We start from the raw sequence: 25809 nt of genomic DNA, 5'->3' as shown, positions 1-25809 counted from the left end.
CAAAAAACACACACTTAGTGAAATTTTTTATCAATCTTTCATGTATTTTGTCAATAAAGCGTTCAAATCAAAAAAAAAATTGAAAAGTGTTACTTTTTGAAACAAGTGCTGAAAAGTTCAACTTTTCAGCACCCATTTGAGTGCTGAAAAATAGAACTTTTCAGCATTTATTTTGAAAAGTGTTGCTATTCGATTCTGCTATTTTTGGTACAGAAAAGTAGGCTATTTCGTCGTTCAAGAATGACAGGAAAAGTAAGTAGTTTCACGACGGAATTGCAAAAAAAAATTTATCTGTCGACCTCGTAGAAAGGAAAGAATTTCTTTTTGAAATTCTAGGTTTACTGTACATTTTTTTGGAAGCACCTGAGATGTTAGCCGCACAACAATTGCAGGATATTTCGTCTTTCCTATAACAATATATAAATCCTCAATAATTATCTGCCACGCTCTTTCAAACTTAATTTAAACTAAAATTATTGAAGCTCGATTAGGATATCGTTATTTCGATAATTTTATCGGCGATAATCTAATCTCATAGATTTAACCCTTATTTAGAATTGTTTTGCATTTTCGGAAAAAAATCTGTAATTTAAAAAATCAGTGTTTCCTTAAAAACTCTAAAAAATTAAAAAGCATATACAATTTTAATTCGTTTGATATCTTTATTGCATGTTTTGAAAACTTAAAGTTTTTTCAAAAAAATACAGTAATTTGTGATGGTACCCATATTGCAAATCATGAAAATTTTAGTATTTTAGAAAAAATACGGTATTTTGTGAACAATTTTTACTACATATTTATACTCTGAAATATACTACATTTTCAAAACTTATATTATTAGCTAAAGAATTGAAAATTTAAAATAATATCGTTGAATTAATTGATTATAGAAAGATTTACAAAAAGAGTTATCGTTCATTCGAAATAACGATAACGATAAATTGTCGATATCATCCCGGTGATGGCGATAACCATTTTCGTTATCGTCAGACGATAATATTATCGATAATGTTATCGTCTAACATCCTTGATAACTTCCAACAGCTTATTTTACTGCTGATTTTTTTTTAAATTTTCATAATTTTTTGAAACATGAGCAATTCTGAAATATTTTTGATTTAAATTGATAAAATGAGCTATACTTAAAATAACTTTTCAAAATAAGCTGTACTCCATTTCAATTTAAAGAGAATGTTGAGCTTTAAATTTTTTAAAACTTGAGCATTTTTTTTTGAAAATATGCAAAAATTTTGAAGATTTCCCTTGAATTTGCTTTCCTTTTGTGAAAGTTTTGGTATTGCTATCGAGTTGGACTACATTTTTTGCATGTCATTGTTTTATTTCGATTTTTGTGAGATTGAATTTTCACAGATCATTAAATATTAAAGTGGTGGGTGTCGTGGCGCAGGGGTAGCGGCTTCGGCTGCCGATCCCGATGATGCTATGAGACGCGGGTTCGATTCCCGCCTTATCCACTGAGCTTCTATCGGATGGTGAAGTAAAACGTCGGTCCCGGTTTCTCCTGTCTCGTCAGAGGCGCTGGAGCAGAAATCCCACGTTAGAGGAAGGCCATGCCCCGGGGCGTAGTGCCAATAGTTTCGTTTTCGTAAATATTAAAGTAACTTTTAATGCTGTATTCTCTCGTTTTTGAGAATATAATTTTGTTACATTTTTGTTTGATTTTATAATCTTTTAAACCTTTTGTTTTAATAGAAACTTAAAAAAAAATGGCAATATTGTTTGGAATTTCTTTAAAATATCAAGAAGTAAATTGCCTCTTTTATTGTTATTGAAAAAAATAGTATTAAAATTGTGGCGTTTCGAATTTCACGATATATCGAAGAATATATGCGAATTCTTCTACTTCTGATTTTGTTTCAGTCAAGTAAACAAAAAAAAAATCTTTCAGATAAACTTAGAAACTGTTTAATTTAACACCAGCGAGCTGATGTATTTATATTTTTAGTTGTCATTAAATTTTAAGGCATTAATTAAAGTTACATTTGAATAATAAATCACAAAACAAGTAAATACACACCTTCACGTTTAAAAACTTACAATTTAAAAAAATGTGTGACGTCATGCTTTGAATTTACGCACGCTTTGAAACCCAGACACCTCATATTGTTTTATCAATTATTTTGATATAAGTTCGCATAATAATAGTCAAATATGTGTTAATTGGTGAATTTAAACATCAACCTTTATTTCATTTTTTACAGACGCTGTAGTAAATATCAAAATAATAAAATAATAAATGTGAAACATTTCAATGAAATATTTCATAGGCGTTCAAAGCACCGGAAAGGCAAAGCTTGATTTCGATTTTGATTTTCTTAAATTCTAGCTAATTTTAATGGGTAATTTTCTCCGCCAACTCACACAGCATTTGCCCCGACCTCTCTTCGATTTGCGTGAAACTTTGTCCTAAGGGGTAACTTTTTTTTCCTGATCACGAATCCGAGGTCCGTTTTTTGATATCTCGTGACGGAGGGGCGGTACAACCCCTTCAAAGGGACTTTAATGTAAAATTAGACGCCCGATTTGATGGCGTACTCAGAATTCCGAAAAAACGCATTTTTCATCGAAAAAAACACTAAAAACGTTTTAAAAATTCTCCCATTTTCCGTTACTCGACTGTAAAAAAATTTGGAACATGTCGTTTTATGGGAAATTTAATGTTCTTTTCGAATCTATACTGACTCAGAAGGGTATTTTTTTCATTTAGAACAAAATTTGTCATTTTAAAATTTCGTGTTTTTTCTAACTTTGCAGGGTTATTTTTTAGAGTGTAACAATGTTCCACATAGTTGTAGAGCAGACAATCACAAAAAATTTGATGTATAGACATAAGGGGTTTGCTTATAAACATCACGAGTTATCGTGATTTTACAAAAAAAAAAGTTTTGAAAAAGTTACTTTTTTTTTCTATTCATTCTCATAAAATTTAATGTTTATACTAAATGCAAAGCTAGTAAATAATTGTCAGGTTATTTATCTGCTCAATGTATGAGCGTAAATTTAATCATTTTTTATAAACCTTCTTTTTTAAACCGGTTTTTATTGAAAAAAAAATTTACTTGCATTTTTCAATCAATACACTCAGTTTTATATGTCATTATGATACACTTTTAAAGAATTGAAAGAGATAAAATCCATTAAAAACATCGATAATCTATAAAATATTACAATGCCAATGAAAATAATTATATTTTTTCAATTGCAATTTTCATTTTCTTTAAAATTGCCTATTTTAAAATGAAACACAAAAACCAGTTAGAACTTGGTAAAAGTTCCATTACATTTAGGAAAACATTTAAATTATAGACTTGTACCGATCCTTATCCAAATTGGTCATGAAAATAATGTCATTCACGATTAAGTATTTTCCACTTAATTGGTTTTAGTCAGAACTTTTGACCATTCCTCCCGCAACCAAAGCTGCTTTCCCAACTTTCTTCTCCCTTAATCCACTCCACTCGGACCACCCTCAAAATGCCGGAAATCTCCTTAAGCAAAAAGTCACCGGGGCTCTCTCTTTTCCATAACTCAATTCCCAATTAGAAAACAGGATTACAGTGAAAGCCTTGCAGACAACACCCCTCCAATTTTACACCCACACCTCGAAACCCGATGGCAACAGCAGCAGCCAGCAGCTTTCCGTCAAGGTTTCTTATCTCAATTAAATCTGGGAAATGCTACACCTCACTTTCTCTCCGCACAATTTTTCCGTTTTTGGAATACATTTGCTGACTTTGTGCGCAAATTTTTGGCCGAGAGGTAATCCCTTAGTTTTTTTTTGTGTTGGTTGAGGGGGTGGTAGTCCTCTGTTGTGTGTGTGTGTGTGGGGGAAGTTAATGGAATTTAAGCTGGAGGATTTCTTTTTTTTTGTGCAGAATTTGCCACAATGTTGCTTTGGCCGGGGGATTATGATTGAATTTCCCTGGCCGAAATTGAATTTGTGGTTTGGGTAAAGTTGGCCAAATGGTGTTCCGATACGGGGGAATTGGAATTGTCCGAAACTGAGTTGATTCTCTTGGAGGGAATTGCCAATTTCGCCAAAGCTGTTTATTATGTGTGTTACGAGGAGTTGGCTTATCTTGTGTGATGATGCAAAAAGACGTATTCCAACCTGGAAATAAACAAAATGCTAATCTCTTCCACATCTGACTGTTCAAATGAAATTTGCCAACTTTAAATCGTGCCCCAAATAAATCGTCACTAATGGCTAGACAAAAGTACAATTTAACCCGAAATCCGGTTCCACAAATTTCAACAAAACGACTGTTGATCCAACGCGTAACCTTTTCCACTCCCAAAAGAGGCCCAAAAATGTGCCCAAAGGCCACCACGGATGGTCACATTTTGTTGCCACCAGCCCACCCCTTTTCCACTAAAAACCAACACCCAAGATTCCGCTGGGAAAACTCTCTCTCACCCGCAACTTCCTGCTCTCTTTTTTCGGTCCCGAGCCTTCGCCCCCCGAAAGTGGTACAAATTAATTACACAATAAATAAAGCATCATCAGATTTTAATGTGTATTCTGTGTAATTCCATCCCTCCTCCAGCGGAAAAGTGCTTTTCTCCACTCCCACCCCTCTCCCTCAGAAACCCAACCACCCCATGCTTATCCCCGGAGGAAAGCGCGTGGGCACAAAAGACGCCATCATTGTCACTGTCGGGTTTTCCATTCCCCTGCTCCCCCACCAGATTCTGGCATTGTTTCGAAACTAATTGGAAAAGTTATTTTAACTCTCGTGATTATTAATGCGACGACTTCTCCCGCCTCGGAACCCCTCGCGTCCCGAAATGAGTTGAAATGTCCTCCTGCCACACACTTCTCTGATGCAGGCGAACATTTTTGACTCTTAGGGATGTTTAAGTTGGATTGGAAAAGCAATGTTCATTTGTTGAACACGATTGCTTCTTTTTGAATGCTTTTTTTGTGAATTTAAAAAAAGAAATTAGCTAAATTTACATTTAACCGTTTTGTTTTAGGATAAAAATTAAAGCTCTTTTCTGACGTGAAAACATACAAGGATTTAAACAACAATCTAAAAAACCAGTTTGACATGTGAATTCCCAATAAAACCTTGTCGAAAATCAAAATCCACTTTTCTTATGTAGAAATGTCCAAGAATTAGATTAAAAATAACCACATTTACTATAAATAACATTAAAGGTACATGTGAATGATTAATAAATGGTTATTTTTAACAGCATTTTTAATGGCCGCATCAAGCCTCAATTTATTTTACAGAGTGATTTTGGCTGCTACAAATATTTTTGAAATTTTTTGTCACCCCGCCCCACCACTTCAAAATTGGCCCAAAAAGTCAGGAGCCAAAAAAATTGTTTTTTTTTTCAAAAAAAAATCAATGAAATCAATTTAAAATACATTTTCCTGCATTTTAAATCAAACCATATTTTTTTTGAAAACTAATGACTGCAAAAAAACTGAACTGGTGTAAAATGCATTTTAAAACACTTAAAATTATGAGACCAAGGCTTGTTATTCCATTTTTTTTTTTATTCAATACAGATTGAACTATTTGACTATTAAATTACTTTAGTTGAAGATAAAAATAAAATTAGCAAAATAATGTTCAAAATATTCAGAAACAATAAGTAAATATTCTTTGAATCGATCGAAAATTCTATGGACGCTAACTTATTTTTAAAATCTTTCTTTTCGACTGAACTCTATCTTATCATGTTAAATTTTCAATGCTTTCAATATGATTTTTTTTTTGAAAATGTAGTAAGTTTCTAAAGGACCGTAAACAAACCACATGGTCACCTTTTTTTGGAAATATGCATCCGCCCTCCCCCTCATCGTGGAAAATTTCCATACAAATATTTTTTTTTTGTATGGAGCGTCAATCCCCCTAATTACTCATAATTGTTCACAAAATACCATTTTTTCCAAAGATTGTATTTTGTTTACCTTTTTACCTAATTGAGTTTTTTTTTTATGGAAAATACTACAATTTCCAACGTATATACCGTATTTTTTCAAAGTACTCAAATTTTCCAAATTTTCAATACGGGTATCACACTACATGAATTTTTGTGTGCTTTTAGAATTGATTAAAGTTTTTTTTGAACATACTGGAATTTTCACAAGATACCGTATTTTTTGAAAATAATATTTTTTTTTTTTATTTGCAAAGTTTTGATTCTCGTTTCAAAAATATGAGTATTTTCGAAAAATGTGTATTTTTTGTGAAAATGCAAGTATTTCAGCAAAAATATATTGCAAATTATTAAAATTTAAGTTCTTTTGAAAAAAGACGGTATTTTTTTAAATGTTAAGTATATTCCAAAAAAAACTCTAATCTAATGAATGTGCAAAACAAATGTCACTTCTTTCAATACCCATATTGTAAATTCTGAAAATTGGAGTTCTTTCGAAAAAATACGATATTTTGAAATGTTAATCTTTTAACAATAAAACTCTAAGTACGCGACTGCCGGTGGGCTGATGAAGTAAAAAGGCATACACAATTTTGTTTCATTTAATACCCATTTTGCAAATTTGTTAATTTTGAGTATTTTCAAAAAATTACGATATTTTGTAAAAAAAATCAGTATTAAAAAAATAAAAAATAAATAGTGGAAAAGCATTTAATTTTCGCATCGTTGCAAATTTTGAAAATTTGAGTGTTTTCGAAAAACGGTATGTTGTAAAATTTTAGTTAGGCCGTTGCAAATATTTTTCAAAGTTTATTTCGCCCCCCCCCCCCCTCTTCAAAATTGGTCCGAAAAATCAGGAGGCAAAAAATATTTTTTCAAAAAAATATCAAAATTTCAATGGAAATAGAAGTCTAACCAACTGAGAACAATCTAAAATGCCTTTTTCTGCATTGATGATCATATTTAACATGTTTGGACCCGTTTAAAAATATTTTTTACTTTTATGAAATTGCAATGTACAGCACCGCAAAAACTTTTTTTTCTAGCAAGAATAAAATTTTCATCAGTACTTAAAATTTTTAGAAATCAATTATTGCAAAACAACTGGACAGGTGTATAATGCATTTCAAAACACTTTTTTCATTTAAATGTTGACACAGTGGCCTTTATTTTTTTACGGTATTTTTTTGAAAATTTGAGTATTTTACAAAAAAAAAACTATAAAAAAGTTTAGGCCGTTGCAAATATTTTCCAAAATTTATTAGGGGTTGGGGGCCTTCCAAAATTGGTCTGAAAAATCAGGGGGGCAAATAAAATACGTTTTCAAAAAAACATCAAAATTTTAATGAACATAAGCATAAGCATAAGCATAAGCATAGGTGCCCACCCGCAGTTGCTACTCCGTTATTGACCAGGACCTCCAGAAGTTACATCCACGAGCCGTGGAAGATAAGTGGGTGCTATCTTTCCTCGCTTCGCAACTTCTCAAAGGCCCCTATCATGCTGATCAATACCGGCGCCGGCCACGACCAGTGGTAGGGTCACGGGGAAGTGGATGGGAATGTTAGTCCGATACTTGAGTGATAGAGACCGCCCAATCGACTGCTTCTCCGACAAAGTATCACATGAGTTTTGAGGGGGTTAGTAGATGGGTATGAGGTCAGGATTCACGAGTGGCAGTGATGTGACCATGAGCATTTTGTTTATCGGTTGAAAATTTTAAATCTTAGGCAGCCGGCTGCGGAAAGATAAATAATTGATTATTTAAAAAGTTTGTTTTAATCGAACGCGTGCCAACCGAGCGGTAGTGCTATGGGCTGGACTTATCAGTATATTTTTACTGTTGGTACAATTAAGATAACGCGAGCAAATGTCAAAAATAGTAGATGAGTTAATACTAAAGCTGCCAGTTGGAATAAATTATTACGATCAACGAATATAAACGAAAAGAAAACAGGACACCACGTAACCGATTGTAATGAAATTATAACAATAACTTAAACGAACTTAACCGGCGGCGTGCCTTCCTATCAACGATGATAAAAGAAGGACTTATAAATTTAAAATATAAAAAGACTCCAAAAAATACGTTGCATAGTAACCGCGAAGTCCCGCTACTCACAATCGAATCCGAAAGATAGCTATCTAGAATTTTAAATATAGTATTAATTCGACCGCGATCCTCCAGAAATTCTTCGTCGGCGTGCCTTCCGATCAACGGTGATGTAAGAAGGGCTTTATTCATTAAAATGATTTTATATCATAAGCCTTAAAACATATTCGTCGGCGTGCCTTCCGATCATCGATGATATAGAAAGGACTTAATCCAGCAATACGACTTGCTTGTCTCGAAAAAAAAGAATTCGGATCGTTTCTATCGAAAACTATGTAAAGAGGACAAAAATAAACTCATTGGCCAACGAACGCGCGAACTATAAATAAAGAAAAAAGAAGAAGAAGAAGACCAATCAACCCATGCACACAAACAACGACACAAAAGAGATGAAAACAACACGAATCAGAAGAAATCCAATCACCCCATGTACACAAATAGCGACACAAAAGAGATGGAAAATAACACGAAAAAACAGGACTGCGCGTCCACACAGGCACCACACTACTCAATTTTTTTTTTAATGAACATAGAAGTCAAATTAACTGAAAACAATCTATAACTAATTTTTATGTATTGGTAATCATATTTAGCATGTTTGGGCTAGATGGAAAATATTTTGAATTTTTATGAAATTCCAATCTATAGCACCGCAAAACTTTTTTTTTGAGAAAAAATAAATGTTGGTTAATTAAATTCTTAGTAAAAGAATTGAAAATTTAACATGATATGATATAAGATTATCACCGATAAAATTATCGAAACAACGATAACTATAGATTATCATTTTAAAAATCTACGTAGTTCTTCTTAATATGTATTAACTTTGATTTTTACACTTTTATGCTTAAAACGGTATTTTGCACTTTTGCACCGCAAAGATACACTTAAAAACAAATACAAAAATAAAAAAAAATCGAATTTCAATTACAAACAATATCTATTAAATAATAATAAGCTGTCGACAGTATTGGTTTGCTTCAAATTTTATGCAATAATTTTAAGAATATAAATTCTGTTAAAGAGTTTTTTGAATTGCACTAAATTCAAGAAGTTATTTAAACATATTATGATCGAATCAATTCCAAAAATCACTCAGTCGCCAGCCAGCGACAAGTTAAGACGTGTTTTGCTCGTGTTGTCATCTCGCGTGCTTGGAAGTTTTTGACAGATGGAGGTGGAGGAATCCTCCGAGGAGGAAGATTTTCGTCCCGTCCGCGGGAATCGGAAGCGGAAGAAGTCCAGTGAGGTCGCTGGAATCGGCATCGAAGGAGAAAAAGTTGAGAAGACCCTGCTCAACAACAACAAGTTCAGCCCGCTAGCGGATAACAAAAACAACAACAATGCCAGCCCAGCAGGAGGAGGAGACGCCCCGGCGGTTTCACCACCCGGCCAGTCGGCAGGTAAACAAAAGCAACCACCTTTGGTGGTGAAGAACACCACGGATTTTTACAAGCTCGTGGCGATAGTGGAAAGTTGTAAATTAGGTTTCAAACCGATTTACAAACTAACCCGATTTGGAACCAAGGTGACCTGCTTCTCTGTCAAAGATTTTGACAAGTTACAAGAGCTACTCAAGAAGAAGAAAGTGGAATTCTACACCCACGATCGGCAGAGCGAACGAAATCATCGGGTGGTTCTTCGTGGTTTTCCTGATGAACTGAAACCGGCCGAGGTCAAGTACCTTCTGAAGAGGGATCTCAAGCTGGAAGCGCTGGAGGTGCATATCATCAAGCGGAAGGAAAAGTCCACCGTGGACGAAACTCCGTACATTGTGGTCTTCCCAAGGGATACACCAATCTGAAGAAGCTCTCTGCAATGAAAGTTTTGGCAAGCACTATCATCCGGTGGGAGGCCTACCGGAACAAGCGACCGAACGTGACCCAGTGCAGGAACTGCTTGCAGCTGGGTCATGGAACCAGGAACTGTCACCTGAAAGGCAGGTGCAACAACTGTGGGGGTCCCCACAAGACGGACGAGTGCAAAGTCCAAGAAGCCGAGCCGAAGCGGTGTGCCAACTGCTCTGGAGCCCACGAAGCCACGGACCGCAGCTGCCCCAAGCGTGCGGACTTCATCCGGAGGCGCCAGCAGGCGTCGAAACCGAAACCGCCGGCAAGGAAGGCGGAGAAGCAGAGTCCAGCAGTTCCGGCGTTTACGCCGGCGGAGTTTCCTCCGCTGCCGGGTGCAGTTCCGGACGGAAAATCCAAGGATCGCCCTCGTCCCGCAGGAAGCAGCCAAGGTGGCCCCCGAGACGATGGAGCCACGGAGAAGGAAGCCGGAGAGGTGCTCTACAGTTCGGCTGAGCTGTGGGGGATTTTCTCCGAGTACATCGGCAGGTTCAAGACCTGCAAGACCCGCTTGGACCAAGTAACCCTCGTCAGTTACATGATCTCCAAGTATGGAATTTAAGGAGTTTTTTTATATATATATATTGTTTTACTGATCCTCGGTCCCAACAGCACCTAAAAGGACCTAATAAAAATAAGTTAAGAAAAAAAAAATCCAAAAATGAGCCAAATTCTTTTAACGTTAATTTTCACTGATTATTCCTGAGCAGATATCTCAATTTTGTTAAACCTCTGAGAATATTTCTCGTTTAATTTCCCAAAAATACCTTTCTACGTAGGAAACCCATGGCGCACTGTCTTTTTTTGTTTGAAAAATGTAATTTAGATTTGCTCCTTATCATGCTCAGAAATAAATTTTCATTTACCCAAAAAATAGCTTGATTTTGGGTTTCATATTTTAAACTGTATTTTTTTCTAAAAAGAAGCTAGTAAAATAACAATTGTAACCAAATCAACGAAGAAAAATAACCACATTTCAAGAAAACTTCTCTGTTTTGATCATCCCCACCACCTCCTCTTTTCCGCAGAGCCTGCTCCCGCAGTTAATGCGACCCACGAAATGGGTTTTCTGTTTTGTGTTGTTTCTACAGTTTGACTCTGGCGGTTTGGTGGCGCGCTAGAGCAATTGAACTTTAACACCGTCGAAAATTGGACTCATTTGCAGTAGTTTTGCTAGATTGTGGGTTGAGAGACTCGCCGAAAGTCAGGGGGAGGTGTGGGGGACTACACGGCAAAATTAGTTGTTCGAAATTTTTGGCGAGTAAAATTTGAATTTTAAGGGGGGGTGGCATTTGTTTTGTGGAGGAGTCTTCTTTTCTGCGCTGTATTTTTCGTTTTTGGTGGTACAAAATTGATAAAATATGACAGTAATTGTGAGGTTGGAAATGGCGTCACAACAAGTTTCTCCAAGCACAAACAACCCAATCACCGCCATCATCATCGTGCAGTCACCGTCGGTCAACCGGTCGTCTCGTCATCACGGTTCAGGTCATCCCCCAAAACAGGAAGGTTCCGAGATTTATGACCATCCGGCGCCAGCCTTCACCGTCATCATCCTCACCGGAGGTCCCGATCTTCTTGGCTTCGCAAATTCAAATTTAATCGTTTGTAAACTATCTCTATAAATCAGACCAAACTTCCGTCCGGGATGCTCTCTTAACCCTTTGTCCTCCCCTCGACCGCGACCCCCTCCCCCCGAAGAACAAACTCAACTTATCCAATATTAGTTCGCGTTTCAAATATCCTTCACCTCCACCCCCCGTCGAAACTAATCCCCGTTCGAAAGTCGAGCCAACTGACGACGACGCCGGCCACCGGGACGATGATGACCTACACCGGAAAAGTTCCAGTGGCACAGTTTGGCCCCGCCGCCGCCGCTTGGCACGGACTAGACGACGACGCCGACGGCTCGTTTTGGACGAAACAAAGTCGATTCTGTCCTCTGACCTGCTTTTTTGTTGAAATTTCGGCGTTGATTACCGTTATCAGGGGGAATTTTGGTTTAAAAAAGGTCTTCATAGAACTTCAAATTTCGATTTGAATATTGAGGTATTCAAATTTTTTTTTTTAAACTTGAGACTAAGTTCAAAGTCACTCCATCCGACAGTCCCCCCCCCTCCCCCAAATTTACCCGCAAGCCGTTCAAAGTGCTCCGTGGACATCGTGTCAATTTGGGGTCGGCGGTAGCCCAAGAGGGTCCTCCTGCGCTATTTGCCTATCGATGTCACCTCTTGATAGCGCTTCCGATAAATTCATCGTTGTCCTGTGACTCCGTCCCCCCACCAGCCAGCACTGCCCGGGGGGTCATCGTCGTGACGTGACACATTGCGGAGCTCCGTCGTCGTCAAACGGGTTGAATACAAGAGTGACTCAGCTTTTGTTTGCCTGTTGGTGGTGGCCAGTTTTGGACGCAACATTTTGGGAAATTGCCCCGGAGGTTGCTTGTTCTATGGACAAGTTTTGGGAACCAGTGCCAGCATTGTGTGATCTAATTTTTGGGTTATTTTAGAACAATTTTTTGGGAAATTATTTGTTATCAAGTTGGATACAGTTTTGTGAATATTTATACTTGTCATTCTTTTAATAATTACTGCTTAAAATAAATTATCTTAAAAGGTGAAATTTGGAAAATTATGTAATCCTTATAGCTTTTAAGATTCTCCGTTCTGCCAAAACACTTTAGAAATTGAATGTTTCCAATTGAATATTTCATCGCACAACCAATTCCGAACAATCACCCCAGCTTTAAATTACACTTTTATTGCGCGCTCCCATTAGTGCTATCACGGTCGATTGTTCATTGATTCCTAAAATATTGAGCCACCACCTCACCAACTCACCCTCACGTGATGCGGTTTTACCCTCCCCCCAATTCTAATCCAATTGAAAGTGATTCCCAACAATTTGACCAAAAAGCCACCCTCCCTCAAAGCTTCCTTCCGGATTTATCGATTATCGATGCACCGCACACACACACATACACACACCGTTTCAAAGCGCATCGAATCGTTATTAATTCCCGCCGATTCGATATTAAATTTTGCGAACATTCACTCACACGGCCTCTCTAACAGAAAACGGTTATTGATAAACCATGGAACGAAACAGATAAAATTTCATGCTTCATAATTCCATTATTACCACACACTCATACACACGCGAGCTAACATATAAATACGTCGCGAGCAGACACATATTTGAAATTTTGCACAATAATCTCGTTCCTTTTTTTTTTGTTTTGTTCCGGGAGGCTCGCCATTTTCCTGTTGTTTTTTCTGCGCTTTTCCGGTGTTGGTTCGATCGAGCAAAACTTTGTCAGCTTCCGATCGGTTTTGGCTCGGCACATTTTGAAATCGTTAAGTGCAAGTGAAATGTTGGTTTAGGGGCGGGTTAGTTGTTTTCAATGTTTATATATATTTTTTAAACATATTAAAAAATAGTTTTAAGCGGCATCCCAATTTTTTAGTCTTATTTAGTTGAAATTATTCCTCAGTTTATTTAAAAAAGTGGAATCACAATCAGCCAATAAACAGATAAATCTGTATTTTAACAGATTTTTTTATCCCAAAAATCACATTAATCTGTGTACAGATTTTTTTTAAATTAATTTTATTTTAAAAAAATCATCAATTTAGTAATTCAATTATGCTTTAATATCATTTAAAAGCTCTGTTGTTAAAATTTTAAAAGTGTCTTCGAATTTGACATGATACAGATAAAATACAGATTTATTTTTAATTTAATACAGATCTCCCATAAAATACTCTGACATCTTTGCTCACAATCCAGAGGTCGCCGGTTCGAATCCCGCGGCGGGCGGTCTAATATTCTTTGTGTAAATATGGGTATTCGGCGCCGTCGCTCCGTGCCTTACTCTCATACACTCAGGAGCGCAGGGCGGCGAAGTCCTTGTAGATTAAAAGGAAGACATTAGTGGTTGGTACTAGCAATAGTGACCGACAGCTATAAAGTCTACTTCGTTTTTCGGATTCACACAAAATAAATGTTAATTTACATTTTTAAAGATTTAATAGAATTTAATATTACCACATTTTTTATTGTGTGGCTCAAATGTATTTCTATGCTCTAACAATTCAAAAATTTGACGCTCTCAAGCAAACTTCTCGCACTCTACTTTTTAACGCGTTTAAATTTTTGACCTTGAATAAACAAAAAAGAGCACACAATGTAAATAATAGCAAACACGTGTTTCTGACCATTCAGTGCATTTTTCTGAAGTTTGGTTGAATTTGTTAGCTGAAGTCCCGAGTTCTAGTTACAAATGTTTACGCTAGTTGGGCATCTACGTGTGTCAAACGCGTTCTGACCTGAAATCACTTGGGTTAGTAAGTAAGTGCGACACTGAAATTTTCGGGGTTTGTCAAGATAGCGCGACAAAATTGAAATTTCTCTCATATTAACAGCAAAATGTTGGAATCAATAATGTCAAATACTTTTTGTAGATTGTGTATGAACTTGAGGTTAAATAAATAAACAGTTCAAAATCAGCTAAAAAAAATATTACAGCAATTTTGTAGCATGAATCATTTGTTCTCAAAAAAAAAAAAAAAAAACTGTTACATTTAGACAATATATTTCTAATTCTGTTTCAATTACACTTAAACATGCAACTTAAAAATTAATTTAAACAATGCAGCCCGTATTCTCATTCGATTTTTTTTAAATAAAAAACGTTACTTAATCCATCCTTAGGTGGTTGGCACCTTCCTCACATTTAAAGATTGCTATCCAAAATGCAAAAGTGCGTAAATAACACTTAAGTGCTTATAACTTTTGATAGGGATGTCAGATTTTCAATGTTTTGGACGCATTGAAAGCTCTTTTGAATACCTATCCAACGATAGGTCGCATGAGGATCTGGACAACATTTTCATCAACATATCTGAGATCCGGCATCCAAAAAGCGTATAACTAACACTTAAGTGCTTATAACTTTTGATAGATTTGTCAGATCTTCAATGTCTTGGACGCGTTGAAAAGGTCTTTTAAATACCTTTCTGAAAATGTATAGCATGACGGGTTTTCTTTCAAAACCACCCTTTTTACAATCTTCCGGACTTTTGTTAAAATCGTTTTTTAGCATAACTTTTGAAATACTTAACTAAACTGCAAAATTTTTAATAGCGACTTATGGGTGCAATTTCATAAAAATGAGAATTTAGATTTAGTATTTTGAGGGGAAATATAACATTATTTGAAATTTCTTCATATTCCTAGGTGAAATGAATGTCTTCAGCAAAGTTGTTTATTATGATCAAAACTTTCCAGAATAAAAAAATCTTTAGAAAAAAATATGAAAAAAAGGTTATTCAGAAAAAATATTCCAACAAACTTAACAAACCTTTTTCATAGAGCGACAATTTTAACCAGATGAATGAATAAAAATTATGCTTTAAAATTACGTATATACTTTGATTTTTCCTTCCTCACCTCACTGAGGTAAGGCTATAAAATCACTCGAAAAATGAACATCTTAAATACACCTCTCAGATATACCTTCACGTATACCTATCCACTCAGAACCAAATTCTGAACAAATGTCTGTGGGGATGTGTGTAGACATGATTTTTTTTCCACACGATTATCTCAGAACTGGCTAAACCGATTTTGGCCGGGGGGTGGTTTCAAAAAATAAAATTTGAATTAAAAAAAGCGTTTTAAAATAAATAATGGGGAGGCATAAACTTAGAAAATTATTTGCAACGGCCCTAATGGTTTCAAAGATAACATTTATTGGATAACACTTTAAACGTTTTTCATAAATTTCATTCTTTGCAAACATTGAAACTTAACTACCGTAAATTGGGGTGACTTTGATAGCCCGGGGTGACTTTGATAGGTTTTTCAAATGCCCGTCAAATTAATATCATTTTTGAGAATTTTGAGTATGCAAACATTAAGGGATAGCTTATTATCGAACATATATGCAAAAATATGACTGTTACATTGGATGTATCAAAATTAGTGGCCAAATCAAATTTCTATCAATGTCACCTCGGGCTATCAAAGTCACCCCAGTTTACGGTACAAACAATCGATCAGTTAAACTTGAAAAACATAGCCTGGGGGATCTCTTAGATTTTCTAAAATTTTAAACGCAAAAAAATGTGTAAATTTGGAAGTTGTAAAATTTTATGATTAAATATTTCCCCTTTTTAACTCAATATTACCTAAATTAAGATTGAAAAAGTGAAACTTCACTGAAAAAAATGTTATGTTACCATTATTTTTCAAACAGCGTTTTTTTATTTGAAAAAATTAAATTAAATTTATGTTTCAGTTCAAATCTGAACAATTTATGTTTACAGTTATGTTGTCTTTAAAAGTATAGTGCATAAATTTGCATTAAATCATTTTGCTCAGCAATAATTTAAAAAAGGCACAGCTGTCACATCGCCAAAATAGCACAACCCACCCTGCCCCCTATAATGTTGCATTTTAAAGCCGATTTAATTCATTTTCATTTTCCGCGGCCCAGCGGTAATTATTCGCGCGTGGTAGTTTTGAATGAAACCGAAAAGTGCGCGCGTCCCTTTTCCCCCACGAACTGTGCTGGCAGGGCTGCTGGTACAATTTTCAATCACATGCATGAATTATTGAACGGTTTTCCGCGCCAAATTGTATCGATTCCTGCGAGCAGTGGCAAAAATTTAATCTTCTTAACAGATTTTGTATGTTTGCCTCCACTCATCGTTATTTTTTCTTGTCTCCCTTTTTTTTCACAGAACGACACCATGCGGGTGATATTTATGTACTCGCGCGAAAAGCCGGCCAAGGGGTCAACCCTGCCGGGCACGCTGCCGGGGCCGCTGGAGGCGTTCAAGGGGTCACGGTCGGTGTTTCTGACGCAGCGCACCAACCAGCACGCGCTGCCCAACTCGGCCAGCCTGGGCATCCTGGAGCTGCGCAACGAGGACGTCGAGCTGCCCGAGAGCGACGAGAGTCTGTACTGGTGCAAGATCTTCAAGCTGGACGACTTCCACCAGAAGCATCACCTCGTGAGGGTGAGTAGTTTTAGTGCTATAAATGAATTGTGTTTTTTTTATTGAATGACAAGTTAACATTTAGGAGCAAACATTGAATAAAATTTATAAATTATTTTCATATTATTTAATAATTATTTTCCTATTCCTTGGAAAGGTATAAAAATCGTCGTAAGTGGTAGATCGGATTTAAAATACCGGCTCAGACCAACACAACTGGTGTTCGTTTCCCCTCTGGATTCGATTGCTTAGTAATGGGTCTTAAATACTTTTAATGATTGTCAACCAGTAGGTCGATGATTGCTTAAAAAACTTATAGAACTTCGAGAAACATCTGATTTAGATAAAAATGATTAAAATGGGCATGTTTATAGATTTTATGGAAAAAAAGTTTTAATTTTGCACCAACTGGTAAAACTTTCATGAGTTTCACATTTTTTTTCAAGATGAAATTACTGAAAAAGGGGGTATATTAAACCAACCAAATTTTCAATCTTCCAAAATGAAACTTTTTTCTGTGTTCGAGAAGGGTACAATCGACATATCGATGCTTCAATGCTATCTTGTCCTAAGCCTGCTGGTTTTCCATAAGAAAGCTCAGAGGCATTGATATTTTATTTCATTTTGGTGCAATACTTCGTAAAATTGAGCTAAATTCAAAGCATTTTAGAGTGATGTGCATTTTTTGGAATTTATTGACGGTTAAACTTCCACTAAGTTTGTTAATCGATAACATTATCGTCGTGTCTAACGATAACGATAATGGTTATCGTTATCGTAATTTCGGTGATTTTTTCGGCGATTCTCTTATCGCCAATATCGGACGCTAACTCATTTTTAAAATCTTTCTTAAATCAACTTTATTTAATCAAATCAAGTAAAATTTTCGATACTTTCACTAACTATAAATTTAATTAAACGTAGTAAGTTTCAAAATAAAAATACTAAAAATTTTATATAAAATACCGTGTTTTTTTTTGAAAGTACTAAAGTTTTCATAATTTGCATTGTGGGTATCAAACGAAGCGAAATTTTATATGCTCCTTCACTTTATTTGAGCTTTTTTAAAAATCACATTTTCAAATTTTGCGATATGAGTTTCAAACGAAGCGAAATTTTGTACGCCTTTTCACTTTATATGAGTTTTTTTTTGGAAAATTAAAAGAAAAGAATCAGTTCCATAAAATCAAAACATTATTTAAAATAAAAAAAAAAAAACAAAAATATAAAAAAAACGCTAAAATTTTCTTAATAGGCAAAATATATAATAAAAAAATAATATCAAAAGAAGCTAAATTTGGTATGCTTTTTCACTTCAATAGAATTTGTTTTTTTAATTACTTATCTGAGCAAAATACCGTATTTTTTTGAAAGCACTCAAATTTCTAAAATTGTCAATATGGGTATTAAATAAGGCTAAATTTTGCATTGTGTTTTACTTTATTAAAGTTTTTTTTTTTGAAAATGACAAAAAATTCAAAACATCATTTCAAAAAAGTTTGTGAGTTTTTGTATCATTTCCCAAGTAGCATTTTAGGCTTCATCAAAGCTGTCACAACCGCTAGAAAACTTATCAGCCAAAACCAACATTAAAACCACATAGTCGTAACAAACTCCCCAGAACCTCGATAAACCCCACTTAAAATCAAAAAGGACTTCCGCAAAAGGTTGTTGGGACCTATTTATTAAACCCACATAGCAGTTTAAGGCTTTGCAACTGAATCCTAACAATATCCTTATAACCTTGATAAAACCTTTGTTAAAACCTTGATAGGTATAAGGGAAAGTTGACATTTCTTACGTCTTAATGCGTCTTATGACAAACAGATTCTATTCTAGCAAAAAAAGTCTTCATCTTACCAAATGAAATAATGGAAATGGTTGTTAAAAATTGCGATAATGATATGATAGATATTGGAAGAAATCAAAATATGTTCAAAGCTTATTCTTCGCTATCGGTGGCTCAAATTCAGCTACGGTTGAAATTTTATCCATAAATGTGGCAGAGATAGAGCCAAAAAAATCAACTCGCTTCATCAAAAATATTTCTTCTGCAATCACAATTTTGATTGAAATTTTTTTGTTTACATTTTTTTTGCAGAAATGTTTAAAATATTTTTGATCTTCTGTGGCTATGCTAACGATGTCAGAAATTTATCATAATTGTGTGTTTTCATCGAATTTTAATCAAAATTATGCTTATTTTCATTTTTTTTCTGCCAAGATGGCGGTCAATCATATTCCATCAGACCACGCGTTTCTCGCCATATGCGATAAAACCGATTGGCATGGCATTGCCATCTGGTTTTCAAGCCATTATTAAGACTTTCATAAAACCTTATTGAAAACCAGTCGGCTTTAATTTTCACCAGGTTTTATGTCCGAGGCATAAAACCTTGTTAGAACCTATTAATTAGCTCTTGCTTTTTGGTTGTGGTGAATGCCCAAATAAAACTATTAAGCAATTAAGATGCTACCATAAAACCTCAATAAATCTAGGTGGTGTAATCAAATAAAAAAATACTCTCTGAATTACAAATCTGGATTAAGATTCAAACAAGAATTTCCTTGAAACTTTTTTTTAAATGATATTTTGTTCTAAATTGAAACATTCTCATATTTTGTTACATTTTCTTCAACACCATTTATTTATTTTCTTATTTATTTTTCAAAAAATGTTAAATGAGAAACTGTTTCAATTAATTTATTCATGTTTCTGTATTTTTGAGTTTTTCTGTTCTTTCAAAAATTTCTTCAAATAGTTTCAAAAGCTTAAACTCAAGCATATTTTGTTGTTGGTTTAGTTCATAATAATGAGATCGTTTTGAAAATTGATTGAAAATAAAAACTTATTTTTGAATTTTTTGAAAAAAAAGTTGGATTTTTTGCAAGTTTCATTGCAAATGTCATTTAAAACAATGCCACTGATTTCTATGAACAAAATTGTAGGGGAAAGAAAAGACAAAAAATAAAAATAAATTGTATTGGCATTATAGGGTATATGACCCTATTTTGGACCTAGTACCTATTTTGGACCTATTTTTATTAATCGAGGTAGTTCAGACTTTTAAAGTAAGAATTCACTGAATCCAACCAACAGAAAGTGTAAGTAGGATCGTTTTGTAGCTTACCTCTTCCAAAAATGTTAACATTTTTGATTATTTCCGCCTTTTCAGCCACTTTTTCCATTGTCATTCGTATTTCCTACCATTTTCCTAGCACAAAGATTAGGTCCAAAAATTCCAGCCTCGTTGCTTATCAGATTTGGCTCGCGACACCTTGATGTTTTTTTCTGTTTTGCACTGACACCAAGCAATTTCGTCCGGTTTCCGAGCAATGTAACTGTTGTTTATTTAATTCTGCTATGTTTTTCATCACTAAACCATTGAAATAAGTATTCTATTATCGAAAAAAAAAATCAGCCGCGTTGGATCAGTTTTTGGAGCTACTTTGCCGTCGGTTCAAAGCTATCACCAACACATGTATAACAAGGTGTTGCCAGTTTAGTTTATCAACATTTTTCGGTATTTCATTGAAATTAATTGAATCTTTAGAATCTTTTTTCATTGTAACTTGTTATGTATTGTGTATGTATCTCTGACATTCCTTTAATTTTAAGTTAAGGTGTTTTTATTGCGACTAATAACGGGTTGTCTTTCATGTTCTAATGCTTGAACAATTAGGTCGTAAGAATACGCAAATTGTGAATAGGACAGAGACCTGCTAAAGATGCGCGAGTTTCCATTCAATATAATTAAAACACGTTTTCAAATTCAAATCCATTGTTTTATCATAATTGTTTTATTTCCAAAATAAATACTTTCCAAATTATAATCGTGGATAGGCCCTTTGGTTTATCAAACCGAGTTTTTGTAAGTGTGCGTGTTGCCGCCGCACGCCGCAATTCGAGTTGTCCAAATTTCAACCAATCAGAGTGTAGGTCCAAAATAGGTTCAGCGATATATCCAAAATACATTCAATAAGTCCAAAAATGTTTTACTTGAAATGTTTATTACAATGAACTGGTTAAATTATTTCCAATTTTCAATAGTACACTTTGTTAAGCATAAATTAAGGCACAAAACAATCCTAATACGTGCCAAATCAGTTAGACCGTTCCTGAGAACAATGCGAAATATGTTGACGCTTTGCATAGTAGGTCTAAAATAGGGCCATATACCCTACAATAATGGTATTTCGAAACACTCAAACATTTTAAGCCATTCAAAAATTATAATTTTTCAGTTTGAAAAATTAAGTGAAAGATTTACCTTACACTTTCATCATTTCTTTAAAAATTCAAAACAATTGTATATTCAGATTTAAATATCGCATTCTATCATTAAAATGATAAACGGCATGGGTCAAATCAAAATCTAGATTAAAGGATTGGTAAACATGTTACAAATGTTTTGATAAAGATAAAAAGTTATAATTTTTTTGAATATCAGTAGTTTCCGAATAATTATAAAAAAAACTAGCCCAGAAACTTTTACCATAAAAAAAACATTATCACACATATGTTCCAGTCAGTTCCTTCAGCCCAATTTTAGCCTGGCAGAGCAGCGGCAGCACTTTTCTCCACGTGACAACTTTTTCCGGTGTGGTTATTCAGGGTGAAGAAAAAAAACTGATGCTTCATCTTGTTTCCAGGCCACCACCAGCAGCGAGATAAATATGTTGGCTTGGAAGGCTTCATTTTTTCATTCCAAACTCTTTTTTTCTGTATGTTAGGGAAAACTCTTTCCTTGATTTTCCCCTCTCCCCACAACCTTCGAATCGAAGAGAGAAAGAGAGAACGAGTGCGGAAAATTTATTTATAATGTGTATAAATTTGATAGTGACAGAGACGGAATGGATGTGTATACTTCCAATTTCCGCCGTCATTACGGTGATATATGATGCTCGGAGATTCTTCTTCGCCACCAACGAGCGAAAAAGGGAAAATGCACCTTGTGGAAAGTGGGTGGGGGAAAGGTGGAAAAGTGTCGAAGATAAAAATGGCGCCCGCTTGAGATGTGCGAGCATTTCCACAAAAGTGTCTGTTTGTGGGGGAGTGAATTTTTCTCCTTACCGTTTTTCAATCCTTCGAGAAGCAGAAATAATACGAAGAGGGCGGAAATATCAGCCCAGGGAAAAAAAATGGTGCAGATTTGTGTGGCGCGGTTGGAGCGTAAAAAGGTAGCAGCGAACGATAAGAAAGTTGTAAAAATTTCATTTCCTTTGGCCCAGAATGAGGGCCCCGGCACAGAAGACAGTCGTCGGGAAGATGTCTACGGTTGAAATTGATTTTAGATTATCGGGGGCAAAATTCCAGCAAAGCAAAAAAAGACAGCGAACGAGCTCCAATCGATATCGCGGTTAGTGGTTTTCCCTCGATAACTCATTCTGAAAGTGGCTGCTGAAAATGAGAAGAAAAAAATCGAAAAAGATTTACCCATAAAACTAGCACTTTTTTTAACTGCTCGAAAGTGGCAGTAAAAATGCAAATTGCTCTGGCCAGCTCGGCCAAATCGAAGGATATTAAGCCAATATACACGGAAATGGGTGAACATTTTTCAGTTGGACTTTTTTTTTGCCAATCTGTGGTAGTGGCGGTGGTTGTGGCAGTCAACAAACCTACATTATTGCATTCGATTTCGATTTCATTTCCGGGATCATTCATTGCAAATGGGCAGTCGTTTTGGGTTTGGCGAAAGGCTGAAAATTTAACATTATTTTTTTTGCCAGAAAATTTTTGCAGGATCAGTTTTGTTTTAAGTGTAAATTAACTTTTTAAATTAAAATTTTAGGCTTTACTAAGTAATCGTACCATAATCATTAAAATTTATTTCAAGTTCCTTAAAATTATTTACAGAATAAAAATGTGTTTCAAAACTTGTTTTCAGCCATTTTTGTTGTTTTTGTTGCAGGTGACGAATAGGGGAAGGTGGGGCAAGACAACCATATGGGGCAAGAGGAACAATCGCTCGTACGGCCATAATTTTTACAATTTTGATTATTTCCAGTATGAGGAAATGTTACTAGCAATGCAATTAGCTGATTCTACTACCACATAACCGCCAAAACGACGTAAACGCCACGGAGCATAAGATTTAATGAAGTTTTTTTACAAACCTTTATTTTCTAATAATATTTGGAAAGTGCAAAACAAGACTTTGGGTTCGTTTTAAGGCTCATTTTATCAAAGTGCATTTTTTCCTAGATCAGTAGTGTCCCTACCAATGACTTGCACCTATTATAAAGTATGATTTAACTTTTGGTTATATTTGTTGAGAGCTTTCAAAAAAAATTGTTCAGGTGGGGCAAGTGTACCATATGGATTTTTAGTATAGAAAAAAATACGAATTGCTGCAACAACATATTTTATTGGGAAATAAATAAATAAACGTACTTAATAACTGATAAACAATTGTTTAAAAAAATGTCCATACAAAATATAGTGATATTATGAAAATTTCCTTTTTTTCATCTAAGTAATAATCTTTTTCGTAAAAACGATCAAATTTATAGTAAAATAATATTCTTTAATCTAAAAATGAAAGAAACGTTTCAAATACATCCTAATCTGATGTTTCTAAGTGATAACAGTTCAATTGTCAGCAAATTAACATGTTTTTTCATGCATTGTTCCTCTTGCCCCAACGAGTTGTTCGTCTTGCCCCACTAGTTGAGTAGAGCATACGGAAAATAAAAAAAATTAAAATCATTTTTTTGCATTAAAAACAGGATTTTTTGAAAACTTGTTCTATCAAAGTCTTAGTCAAGACCTGGAATAATATGATTATTATAAAATCCGACAGATTTTTAACGTTTTTAATGGGTTACAACGCTCATTTCCTTAGCTTGTTACACTTACCCCACTTTCCCTAATTCAATAATCTCAATTCTACCTTTCTCTTTAAAATATACTTAAAATGATTGGAAAAATTTATAATTATTCTTACTAACTAAATGCAATTTCAAATTTATTTAGTCCTTGGTTCTGAAAATTGGTTAGATTTTTTGTTGGATTTCAGTTTTATTTTTTTCATAAAATTAAAAAATCTAAAAAATCTTGTGAACTTATCAGCTATTTTTAATTATTAATATTTCTAGCAAGGTTGTTAATCGATAAATTTATCGTCGATCATATTATCTTCTGACGATGAAGAAAATGGTTTCCGTTATCGTCGGTTGTCGTTATCGTTATTTAGATAATTTTATCGTGCGACAATCTTATCGCCGGTAATGGACGATAACTGATTTTTAAAATCTTTCTAAAATCGATTAATTCAACCATTTCATGTTTAATATTCAATGTTTTCACTTAGAATTGATTTTTTGAAAATGGAAAAATAATGTACACACAATTATTTACAAAATATTGTTTTTTTAAGCAAAATTGTGTTACTTTTTCAATTTATTAGAGTTTTTTTAAATTCTAATATTTTCATAAGTTTCCATATTTTTTTCGAAAACACTCAAATTTTCATAATTTGCAAAATGAGTATCAAAGGAAGCAAAATTTTGCATGCTTTTCACTTTATTAGAGTTTCTTTTAAATACTAAAATTTTCACAAATTACCCTATTTTTCGAAAATACTCGACTTTCAAAATATGCAATATGAGTATCAAACAAAGCGAAATGTAGTATGCTTTTTCAATTTATGATAGATTTTTTTTTTGAAAATACTTATATTTTCACTAATTACCGTATTTTTTGACAATACTAACTTTTCAACATTTGCAATATAGGTATCAAACGAAGTGAAAATTGAATGCTTTTTTCACTTTATTAGATTTTTTTTTTTGAAAATACTAAAACTTTCACAAATTAACGTTTTTTTTTCGGAAATACTGATATTTTCAAAATTTGCCATATGGGTATCAAACGAAGCAAAATTTTGCATGCTTTTCACTTTATTAGTTTATTTTAAATTCTTAAATTTTCACAATTTACCGTATATTTTTCTAAATTACTCAAATTTTCAAAATATGCAATATGGGTATCAAATTACTTGCTTAAATTTCTTTATAAGAGTTTTTTTTTGAAAATACTAAAATATTCACAAAATACCATATTTTTACGGAAATACTCAAATTTTCAAAAATTTTCATTGTGGGTATCAAACGAAGCGAAATTTTGTTCATTTTTTCGCTTTATTAGAGTTTTTTTGTAAAATACTTTTTTCACAAAATATTGTTTGGAAAATTTAGTTTTTTATATGATGATTAGATCTTGATTGATTTTTTTTTGCATTATTTTCAGAGTTTTGTTTTTGTTTTATCAGTAGATGCTAGAAGATGCTTTCTGATATGTTTGATATGAAAATTTTAAATGATTATATTAATTCAAATTTCAAATTTATAATTGAAGACTACATTTTCAGTTGAACTCTGAAGATTCATGATCTGAATTTAAAAAAAAAAATAAAACTTTGGTAGCTAATTTATAGAAAAAAATAACCTTAAACCCGGGCAGACGGTAATAACAAAATTCATGCCATTTCAATAACAAATACTGTTAAAATAACAGAAAAAGTAATGGAATCTTCTTGAAAAATTCATATTTGCACAAGGGTTTAATAACAGTTTATGTTATCATGACAAAATTTGTTATTGGTCTGATATTGGTTGAAAGCCAAAACCACTTGGGAATAACATTTTTTGTTATGGAAGAATCCTCAAATTGTTATTGGAATGATCGGATTAGTTGTTAAAATAACAGAAAATAATAGCAAAGATATGTTCGAAGAATAACTAAAAGTGTTATTAGTCCGTTATTACAATAACAATCCAATAACAAAAAAATCATAACGACAAATAACAAATCTTGTTATCAATAACATTAAATGTTATTGACCTCAAATAAAATCAAATCAAATTATTCGCTCTACAGCATTGCCTTGGCGTTCTCGATTGCGAGATTCCTACTCAAAACTAGGTG

General features: G+C 34.1%; 1 protein-coding gene across 1 annotated transcript in view; it reads left to right on the top strand.

The window, feature by feature from the left end:
• LOC6036763 (MOXD1 homolog 2) overlaps positions 1–25809 on the top strand; it is a 143040-nt gene that overhangs the window by 20875 nt on the left and 96356 nt on the right. The window contains exon 4 of the mRNA XM_038250291.1: positions 16623–16901. Within this exon, the coding sequence (XP_038106219.1) occupies positions 16623–16901 (279 nt within the window). The remainder of the gene's footprint in view (positions 1–16622; positions 16902–25809) is intronic.

The sequence above is a fragment of the Culex quinquefasciatus genome, chromosome 2 (assembly GCF_015732765.1).
Source record: "Culex quinquefasciatus strain JHB chromosome 2, VPISU_Cqui_1.0_pri_paternal, whole genome shotgun sequence".
In the NCBI taxonomy this organism is placed as follows: Eukaryota; Metazoa; Arthropoda; class Insecta; order Diptera; family Culicidae; genus Culex; species Culex quinquefasciatus.
Note: the sequence above shows the minus strand (reverse complement) of the source record. Positions and strands in the feature narration are given on the sequence as shown.